At 46.3% G+C, this 10,000-nt stretch overlaps 2 protein-coding genes and 1 non-coding gene across 5 annotated transcripts in view; all 3 read left to right on the top strand.

The window, feature by feature from the left end:
- Positions 1-2,789, top strand: part of kazald3 (Kazal-type serine peptidase inhibitor domain 3) — a 4,667-nt gene extending 1,878 nt beyond the window's left edge. The window contains exons 2-5 of one of the 2 annotated variants that reach the window (XR_008386054.1): positions 141-301; positions 413-560; positions 1,038-2,616; positions 2,711-2,789. Coding sequence is in view for 1 of the 2 variants with exons in the window: in XM_053626034.1 (XP_053482009.1) it covers positions 141-301; positions 413-560; positions 1,038-1,123 (395 nt within the window). In the remaining variant the exon portion in view is untranslated. Of the gene's footprint in view, positions 1-140; positions 302-412; positions 561-1,037 lie in introns of both variants that reach the window. The other variant, XM_053626034.1, reaches the window with a different exon arrangement.
- A 481-nt stretch (positions 2,790-3,270) lies between these two features.
- On the top strand, positions 3,271-3,343 carry trnar-ucg (transfer RNA arginine (anticodon UCG)). Its single transcript has one exon. It is a non-coding gene; the product is annotated as a tRNA-Arg (tRNA).
- A 1,614-nt stretch (positions 3,344-4,957) lies between these two features.
- Positions 4,958-9,644, top strand: dok2 (docking protein 2). Of its 2 annotated transcripts, XM_053626033.1 has the most exons (4): positions 4,958-5,115; positions 5,992-6,123; positions 6,413-6,583; positions 8,542-9,644. In XM_053626033.1, exons 1-4 carry the CDS (start codon positions 5,056-5,058, stop codon positions 8,725-8,727), a joined length of 549 nt encoding a protein of 182 aa, XP_053482008.1. In that variant the 5' UTR covers positions 4,958-5,055; the 3' UTR covers positions 8,728-9,644. The 2 variants fall into 2 exon arrangements, with proteins under 2 accessions (XP_053482008.1, XP_053482007.1); XM_053626032.1 differs by having other exon boundaries at positions 5,004-6,123.
- Positions 9,645-10,000: the final 356 nt, after the last annotated feature.

Genomic DNA, 10,000 nt, shown 5'->3' with positions numbered 1-10,000 from the left:
TATGACCTTTGAAGAACTGCAGCGCAGCCAGACGCACACCAGCGGCTCTAAAGCTTTACTGGGAGGAAATAGCTTCTGAACATGATCCCTCGTCTGATCCCCCTCTCTCTCTCTCTCTCTCATTCTTTCTTCTCTGTAAGTTCCTGTCATCAAAGTCCCTCCACGTAACTTGGTGAACGTGACCGGCAGCAGTGCAGTGTTCCTGTGCGAGGTCTTTGCCTTCCCCATGGCGCTGGTGGAGTGGAGGAAAGACGGAAAGGAGGTTGTTTTGCCTGGAGACGATCCTCATATATCTGTCCAGGTGAACCATTTTAAACATGAACGTTTGTTACGTTTGTGCACGTGATCTGGGATGTAATCTGTGTATATATGTATGTACTGTATGTCCTCACACGTCCCTCGTCCTACGTAGTCCAGAGGAGGTCCTCAGAAATACGAGCTCTCTAGCTGGCTGCAGATTGAGGACGCGACTCGGGAAGATTCGGGGACCTACAGATGCATCGCCAAGAACGAGCTGGGAAACGTCTCGGCCACGGCGGTGCTGGGGATTCTGCCACCGGGTAACGGGCCACCACACGGACACTGACTTTACGCTGTACGCTTTTCCGAGCGCAATCGCACGTCGTAAAGTTATTCTTTGGTTCCATTTAGAATGCGTGATACGCGTGGCTGGAATGTTTGATTAACATCTCTAAAATCTGCTCCACTCTCATTTAAAATCAACCCACAGGATGATGGGATAGGATAACGCCAAATTCTCCACAAAACATGGTCGCCTCCGAACCCCTCTCCGTCACCTTTAACGTTATTCTCCAGGGTTAACACGGCTACTGCTCTCCTGAGGGTTTATTCCTGTTAACGCGTGTTTTCTGCATGCTGAGTGATGAGTCGTTTTCAGTAATCACACGTTTATCTTACACGCGTATAACGTGACCGATTTAGCCAGGACTGGCATCGTCTCACTCCATTTAATAATCTTAAACGATCGCTGAACGCGTACAAACTCTAAATAAACCCACTGTTTCGTTTCTCCCTAGACGAGATGTCTGCCTATTTAGAAGAACGCGTGAAGGAGTTGACGGGGTACGATCCGATCAGAGACTACGACGGAGACTATTACTGAAGCGCTTTAGAGCAAAAGACTCGAGAAACTCTTCTTGAAGACGAAAACCGCCTGGCGTGTCCGCGAGAGACCTGACATCTGGACCCACGACCCGCTCAGAACCCGGAGAGGAACACGACGCAGCACGCTGACATGAAAGGAAAACACACACGACACACTAGACCTCGACAAAGCCAAGAGCCACCCTGATGGATGTAGAGCGTCCCAGATGGAGGCTTTAATCAGAAGGATGAAGATGTCTTTTGTTTGAACTGCGGCTCTTTATATTTCCTCTTGTGATGTAGGCCGTAAACTCAGAGAACGTTCCAGACGCACCGGAACTCTCTGCTCTAATTTCATTCTCAATAGATCCCTTTCTCCAGTCTCTATATTTTTCCATATGAGTTCACGGGTGCTCGAGTCCCAGACGGAGGAGGAGCTTCGTCCACAGCTGGTCTTCTTTAAGAGCTTCTGTCTTAAAGCCCGAGCACAGACATCCCATTATATATCTATATCTATATATATATCTATATTTTAATAAGCTGCGCGCACTCATCGTGTTTAATAAAAACCCGAGCTACTCTGGACTGAATACTGACATACTTTCACCTTAACCCTGTTTCCTCTCTTCAGCTGAGTCTTTACATGACCACTCTCGCATGAGAAAGCTGTGGAAAGCGAGATCTTTGAGGGTTTCTTTTTGGTTGTATTATTTGATTCAGACTCGATATAGGTCGATTTATTATCATGTGTATGTTATTCAATGTCTTGCTTTGTTTTTAAGTACTTATGTATACTTATATAAAGCGTTTGGCAGACGCTGTTATCCAGAGCGACTTACATTTATCTCCTTTATTCATTCGAGCGGTTGAGGGATAAGGGCCTTGACCAAGGGCCCAACACTGGCAGTGTGAACTCATGACCTTCTGATCAGTGGCCCAACATCCTAACCACTGAGTTCCCCCTGCCCTACATCAGGAACCTTTCGTGTTCGTGTTCATGTTCATGTAACTACACTGCGGTATTTTCAGCAGCGCATTTACAGGTTGTTTTATACCTTACCCTTGTTTTTATTTACAATAAAACACTCAAAAACTTTGCTTTGTGTTGGTATGTCGTTTGTGTCTGGATATTTGATATCTGGAAAAGTGCTCAGACTCTCGCCGGGTTAAAAATACTCCAGCAGGGTTGACGTTTGAGAACTTCAGAGGTGGATAAGATTTCTACACTCTTGTGAGACTCTGTTTTTCCTCCGAGTCTGATTAGAGCCGCAGCGTTAACTCGCCTCTATGGAATCAGTTCAGTGCTGTCCAGTTTCCGTCAGACTTGTACAGGAGTACAGGAGAAGTAATTGGGGGATTGGACGAAAGCCCAGAAGCCGGAGCAGGGGGCTTCCCTGATTTCCCAAACCAGCCGTTAATGTCCTGCAATGAAAAGACATTACTGGCACAGAGAGGAGTTCAGTTCAGCTCCATGTAGGCATTCAGACGGACGGACGGATGGATGGATGAATGGTTAGACTGTGTCCTGTGGAAAAAAGAGCTGAAAATAAAATTAAACAATGTGTGAAAGCGGAATGTAAATTCACTTCCTGTTTCCTGCTTGCAGTGAACGTTCCACGGACTCACAAGCAACTACCACATGAGGTGTTCCTGTAGAACGCACGCTGCCACATGGTGGACATCAGGAAGTACCTCCAGACTCTCCAGGAGAGCGTGTTCTGTCTGAATAAAGGTAAGCGTTTCCAGACATTCACTGCTTCATGTCGGTTATCCGCATGCCTTTCGAAGGACAGAGCAAATCCGTTAATCAGGAGTGATGAGGAGAACGAGGCGCGATAAAAGGTTCATATTCAGAGATTCCTCAAAAACATCAAAAAGACTTACTTCATGAGACGTAGATCAAATAAAATGAAAAGTCATTTGAGGCATAGAGCTGTGGAGGAATGTGGAGACCATTAGATTATTGTTTGAGGTTGATTTGTTACAGAGCATTTGTTTATACTGCAGAAAACTCAGAAACAAACTGCGGAATCCCAAATGTGTTTCTGATTTAAAACAAATGTAAGCAGAGTCGAGGAATGCGCGTCTGATGTAGAATAAAGAAGTGGCTTAGCATATGTGTGAGCCAGAAAAATAGCTGAATGGATCTGGAAGCTTCTCCGTGTAGGCCCAGTGGCCTAATGGATAAGGCATCAGTCTTCGGAGCTGAGGATTGTGGGTTCGAGTCCCATCTGGGTCAGTTTATAGCTATGGTATAAGGAATTAGAGCCCGATGTTCGGGTCACACAGACTTTTCCATGCACATGAGTAAAGACGCACCAGTGGTGTCATGTAAGGTTCCTGTTCTTGTGAGCTGTTTTCGATTCCCGGGTGGAAGTCTATCCTGACGTCGTTGCCCTTAAGGGCATGTTGAAAAAGCCTGCAGGACTGCTGTGAATATCGAGTTTGATCCTGTCCTGTGTGAAAAGGTCCAGTCAAGGGAACTAAAACAACGTGCCTTCACTCAACATTCAAGTTCTTGTGAACTGGGTTTGAGTGCTGTTACAGAGTCTGCCAGAAGGGGGCAGCTGTGTACGTTAATCTGAAAGCTATTGCTGTGCATAATAAACTGCTGGTTGCACTTTAGATCAAAGGGGCACCAAGATGTTTACGTTGTCCTGCAGGTCTTCATCATGCACACCAAAATCACGCACCGGTGGTGTAATGGTATCACGCAAGATTCCCATTAGATTCTGGTGAAGTCTATCCTGATGCTTTCAAAGGCATGTTGAAAAAGCCTCCAGGACTGCTGTGAATTTCCATCGACTGTCATGTGTGGAAAGGTCCTGCGACTCCCAGTCAAGTGCACTAAAGCAACGTGGTGTCACACAAGCGTCACGCTCTTCTGAACTGGGTTTCAGTCCTGCCCTACACAGACTGTCTCGATGCCTTTCTGCTTTCTAGGTTCTGCCGTGAAGCATCTGAAGCTCTGGATGACCCTGCATGAGGAGAATCGATCTCAACGCGTTCATGATTCATTTCTATCACATGTCTGAGCACGAAACGCATCGGAGCACTTCGAGAAACTAGTCGAGGTCATGCGTAATGAGGGCATGTGGAGAAAGCCTCCAGGATTACCGTGAACGTAGAAAATCAATCAGAAACCATTCAAGATAGACGAGATTATACCACAGTGTGCTTGTAATTGATGTTATTTACCTTCACTTCCTCCGGAGGGCAGCAGAGAGCCAAGCAATTTCGAATAGGAAAGTGTTTCATCAGAATAAGTTCTGTTATCTCTTTTTATTTTGGAAGAAATTAGTAGGGCAAGTCTAATTTTAACGAGCAAGAACACTGTGTGTGTGTGCGTGTGTGTGCGTGCGTGTGTGTGTGTGTGTGTGTGTGTTTCTGACAATGGAAACAGGATGTCAGCAAGAGCAGCTGACCACAGTGTTGAGATGACACCTTAACTGTTAAATCTGCTGTTCTGAGACATGCAAATTATACTGACCCTCATGTATGTGTGTGTGTGTGTGTGTGTGTGTGTGTGTGTGTGTAAGACAAACACAGAGCTTCATCAATACTTTAATGAACCACAAAGCGTCTGTCTTTGCTTGTGAAAATGTGCAATAAAATAAAAAGTGCACATCTCTGTGCAAACTGTCGACGAGAACGCAAACACACACACACACACACACACACACAGAACGCAGACATGTCTCGGGTGGAAGGAAGTAAGTCTTGACATTGGAAGCGTGCTTATCGTCGTCGTTTTAGGGAAACACACGTCGAGCGTATCTCTTTTTGCAGCGGCGTTGTGAAAGAGCTCATCTGGGTTATACAGGATGTAGAAATGGCGGAACTTATGGCGGAGATGTTGATTACGTCACGAGCAAATATGCAGGAAAGGGTGCTACAGCTCGACGAAAGAAGCTCGCAGTTGTTTGAGAGCGCAGCGTGAAGCAGACAGACATGGAGGAGGACATCAGGAAGAGGGGTATGCTATATGTACAGCAGCAAAGATTTGGAAAGGTAAGACCGAGAAGCCTGAATGAACACGCTCCTCACATCGAAGTTGCGACCTGCATCCTGAAATGATGATATTATAGCGCGGGTAACCCGAGGCCGTTCGTAAACAGGGCAGAGGGTACAAACACGTATTTCATAACAGTATACGGACTGAAAATGAATGGTTTATGGTTATATTATTTAGAAGTTCCTTTACTCTGGTTTAGATTGCACTCTCAGATCAGAAACGATACGGGACATTCGCTACAGCGCACCATGCACGAAATATTCCGCAACCGTCAGACATCCAGGCGTCAGGATTTTGTAAGAAAAGGTTCCTCGACGGTTCTTCAGCTGGATAACGGCTTTAGATTTCCCAAAGCGTTTTTGTTGTTGTTTTTTGATGAAGAAACCCTCTGTTGCGAGGTTCTACATGAAAGCTTAAGCGTTTACACTAGAGCTGTACGTGTCAGAGAGGAGAGATCGGAGTCCAGGGTCCTCACGGGGGTCAGGTTCGGTTCATCTGAAGATCAGTAAGCTCGAAATGTTTTTTTAACGAGGTCAAATTGGACGCCGAATATCAGCGTATCGTGAAGTTCGGGAGTAAAAAGCTTTACGGTCGGAACAACAGCGTAGACGTTCGAGTGAAGGGCCTGATGTGTGATGTGTTGGATTATATTCACGGATAAAGCTGCACCGAGGGCCAGCGTGGGATTTAATTTGGCTCTGGAATGTCTGAGAACGTCTGATCTAGAGGAACAAACCAAAGAAGACTTTCGGTTGATAACGCAAAGTCTGCGCCTGTGTTTTAAACAAATCAGTCAATCTGTTCTGTTTATTTTTTGTTTGTTTGTTTGTTTGTTTGTTTTTAATATGTATTTTTTTTTAAACCATTTGCAGAAGTGGAGAAAAGTGTGGTCTATCCTGTACCGAGAGAGCACCTGCTCCATCTCACGCCTGGAGTTTTTCGAGTGTAAAGATGGCGGGACTGGCACGCTGGAGAAATGCAAAAGCAAGCAGGACAACAAAAAGGTGAGCGCTGAAAAAGAACTCCGGAACTGAGCGCATGCAGGCAGCGTCGATGTTTCCAGCGTCTACAGATTCCAATAAACACGCGATAATATCTTCACCTGTTCGATATGGATCGGAAAGGTTATTGTTTAGTACGCACACGCTGACTCATGCGTTCAGTTCGGTCCTGTGTGGAGCGCTAGAGAATGATTCATACGCCTAGTTTCTGTTCGACTGGGGCGTCTGATACGACCGAATGAACCGTTCAGCTTGGTGAGACACGTGTAAAATACGCTCTAATGTGTTGCAGATCATCAGACTGAGCGACTGCATTCGCGTGTCCGAGGCTGCGGATGTAGACGGCTGCCCGAAGGACTGCAAGGCTTTCTTGGTGGAAACCACGGAGAAGACGTTCGTGTTCGCTGTAGAAATGGTTGAAGTAGAAGACTGGATGCAGAAACTGTGTGAAATTGCATTTCCTGTAAGTAACTTCTGACTGACTTCTGCTGCAGCAACACTCACTGTTGATTTCTTCAACTCGCTGGAACAGTACGGTTAGCAGTTTGCGTGTGAAAGTTGCGTGTGAAAGTACAGAACAATAGATGGTTGAATAGTTCCTGTAGATTTGCACCAGAGAGGATGATTTTAAGAGCTCTGGCTTGGGATGTGAGTCTTCAGAGACCTGAAATGAGCACGAAGCAGTAACAACTCGAGTCATCAGAGGAACTCATGATGGGCGCGGTAGACGGGTGGGGCGGTGGGATAAACTCGAGGTCCTGGACGCCATACGCATCATTTTACATATCAGAGAACCTCATGTACTTACTCTAATTCTTATACCACAGCTAAGTACTCACGAGTACAACGTAAAGCACATAAAGTCCTACTTGTTTTTATTTTTATCCATTTATAGTTGCATTTAATGTCGTGGAACGTTAGTTCCTGGTCCTACTTCCTTTTTTTTCCTTTCTCATAAAGTTCATGAGACAAAAAAAACCCAACCGTAGCTCGCCGTATTACTGAGAAACTGCAACGGAGCGCAAAGTTAACGCTGCGGGTTCACCTCCGACGCTGGAGACTCCTTCCGTACGTGTCGAATAAACATCTCCTTCACGTCGCCGTATAAAGAATGACAGGTTTTATTCGATCCTCGGTTCACCGTCCCTGTACGAGCGCCGTGGATTGTCTACGTTTAGAGAAAAGGAACCTTCCAGATCGTGATACCAGAGTCAGATCTTTCCACGAGACTGAACGTGACCTTTTCGATAACGTGTAACTAGCGTACGCAGTTGCGGTGCTGTTTTGGACCGGAGGTTAAGGTCAGACACGGTCTAAAGTCTAAAATAAGTCTAAAAACAGCTTCAAATAAATCGTAATTAATGGGACAGACCCTTCCACTCATCAAACCTCAGAGATCCAATTCACACCGTAATCAGACGGAGAAATACACCCCGGTTATCTGATTCATACGGGTTAGATAAGGATTAGATTTCACGTGACGCGTGCACTGTAAACGTGACACACTGGGAAAGCACGAACGTCTAGAGGAACGTCTGTAGAAAGTAGGTCGAGTAAATAAAGCGTGATTTTAGCGGTCGTCTCCCGTCGTCACGCTGTACGGGATCCCGAGCTCTTCTAACAGCAGACCTGCGATTACAGGAAACAGCCCACGCTCTGAATCCGCAGATCCGCTCGCAGACGAACGGGCACAGGCGTTTTTCAAAGTGAGCTTGAGGTAATACGGACATTCCCCCCTCCCCCCGTCCATAATCGAGTCGTGTTGCTGTCCCATGACTTTCTTATTTTAGACTTAACGTCGTAGCGGAGCTCGCATTCTTACTGATTCCAGCCGAACGCTGTAGATTTCTCACACTTACAGAAAGTGCTGAAACAGTCGCTAGCGACCGCGCACGACACGGGCTCACGTCGCGATCGACACGCTCTTTCACGACGTGTGATTTCCACGTGTCGCGGCCGTGCTGGCTCGGTGGGTAAGACACTGGACTTCTGACCAGAAGGTCGTGAGGTCAAACCCCGGCACCACCGAGTGTGTTACTCTCCTTTGTTTTGTTGTTTGTTTATTTATTTATTTATGAGATAATGAGGTAAATGATATGTAAGTCACTCTGGATAAGGGCGTCGACCAAACGCCGTAAATATAAAGCAGGTTCAAATCTCTCTAAACCTTCACTTATCAACATCATCGATAGGCTGTTAGCCACAATGCTAACGGCTAATGCTTCATCTGTCTTATGCAAATGTCCATTATTGCTTCATAAATTGTTTACGCAACGCAAAATAAAGTGACTTCAGCCGTTACAGAAGAGAAAATGACTCAAGAATGACTGAACACACACACACACACACACACACACACACACACACGATAACAATCACGTGCAGGTGATGATCATCTCTGCGATTGTGTTGGTTCTGTAGATGAACTGGAGCGAAAGAGGAGCGACGAGATGCAACAGTTTGCCGCCCGAACCCGACGACGTCTCCATGACGGATAACTCTCTGTACTGTGGAAAAGAGGCCGGTGAGAACACGTTCCACTTCACTGACACGCACACGAGATGCCCACACGAGAGGAACTGCAGAAGCTGTGAGCAGAGCTGCTGAGAATCTGCAGAAGGTCATTTCTGTACATTAACACCACGCAGGTCTCGCACTGAAACTTCAGCCACTTCTTCATTCCCCTGTTACGCAGTGGAAACGTGTGGCCTAGTTTTCCTGTTCGGTGGTGGAGCAGTGTGTAACACCAGAGTCCGCAGCGTGTGTGTGTGTGTGTGTGTGTGTGTGTGTGTGTGTTTGCTTATCAGTCACAGTGTGACACATCCTGCTGTCAGCATGTCTGCTCTTCTAGCCTCCACGCATCGTCAGAGCAGATCTATCAACACTGGCACAAGCGTCAGTTAATATCTCTCAACTTCGTGTGTTACTCTTCTTTGTTTTGTTGTTTATTTATTTATTTATTTATTTACGAAATGCTACTTTTTACTGGTTTTGCTGGGATCCTGCGTTCTGATTGGTCAGAAGGTGTGGATGAACCTTCCGTTACGGCGGGTCTGACAGTAGCGCAGCTGTAAATCACACCTCCGTATTAACGCGCTGGTCCGGAACGCGTCGGGCGGATCGCGCCACGCTTTAGAAGCAGATAAACGACACACAAGGCGCGCAGTCGATAAAGCGAACGCAGATGAAGGAGTGTCCAGTGTCAGGAGTGAAGCTTTCTGAACAATATGTTGTTTATTTGTGTGTTTGTTTAGGCACGTGTTTCTGCCTGCGCCGTGCGCGCCTGCTGTAGTTTTGCGCGGGTTCGTAGGAAGCAGATCCACAGGGAAGTGTTTCAGTCCAGACGGCAGGGCACAAGGCCGGATTTTTCAAACAGGAGCTCTAGGTCTTGTAGGCGTTACACGTCACATCGTAAAACACTCGCGCGCGCTGGAGACGGTTTTTACGTCAAGAACACGTACAGTTTGTTGCCACGATGTAAGAACGTGTTTCCCCACAAACCCCCAAACTTCCTGAGCTCACGTCTCACCTGGCAGAGGAGCGGAGACGCGAACGCAAGACTGAAACCGGAGACCGGGTCCTGCAGTTCTGAACGGGCTTGCAATTAGTTTCATGTTTTTGTTTCTCTTAAACATGAGATGCTGAATTTTATGTGAGCGAGAACGCAAGAATGAACGAAAGAATGAATGAAAGAATGAACGCAAGAATGAACGCAAGAAAGAACGAAAGACAAACTGGGAAAGAAAGAAACACTGGTTTTGAAACGATAAAATCTTTTACAAGATGATTTACACAAACTGGTAAAGTTCATCTCCTGGAAGCAATCTCTCTCACGCTCCCTCTCTCTCTCTCTCTCTCTCTCTCTCTCTCTCTCACGCTC

The sequence above is a fragment of the Ictalurus furcatus genome, chromosome 5 (assembly GCF_023375685.1).
Source record: "Ictalurus furcatus strain D&B chromosome 5, Billie_1.0, whole genome shotgun sequence".
NCBI classification, from domain to species: domain Eukaryota; kingdom Metazoa; phylum Chordata; class Actinopteri; order Siluriformes; family Ictaluridae; genus Ictalurus; species Ictalurus furcatus.
Note: the sequence above shows the minus strand (reverse complement) of the source record. Positions and strands in the feature narration are given on the sequence as shown.

Coding starts and splice junctions, on each gene's coding strand:
- dok2 (XM_053626032.1), top strand. CDS start 5,755: ATGTGTTGGATTATATTCACGGATAAAGCTGCACCGAGGGCCAGCGTG. Junction 6,124..6,412: donor GCAAGCAGGACAACAAAAAG/GTGAGCGCTGAA, acceptor AATGTGTTGCAG/ATCATCAGACTGAGCGACTG. Junction 6,584..8,541: donor TGTGTGAAATTGCATTTCCT/GTAAGTAACTTC, acceptor TTGGTTCTGTAG/ATGAACTGGAGCGAAAGAGG.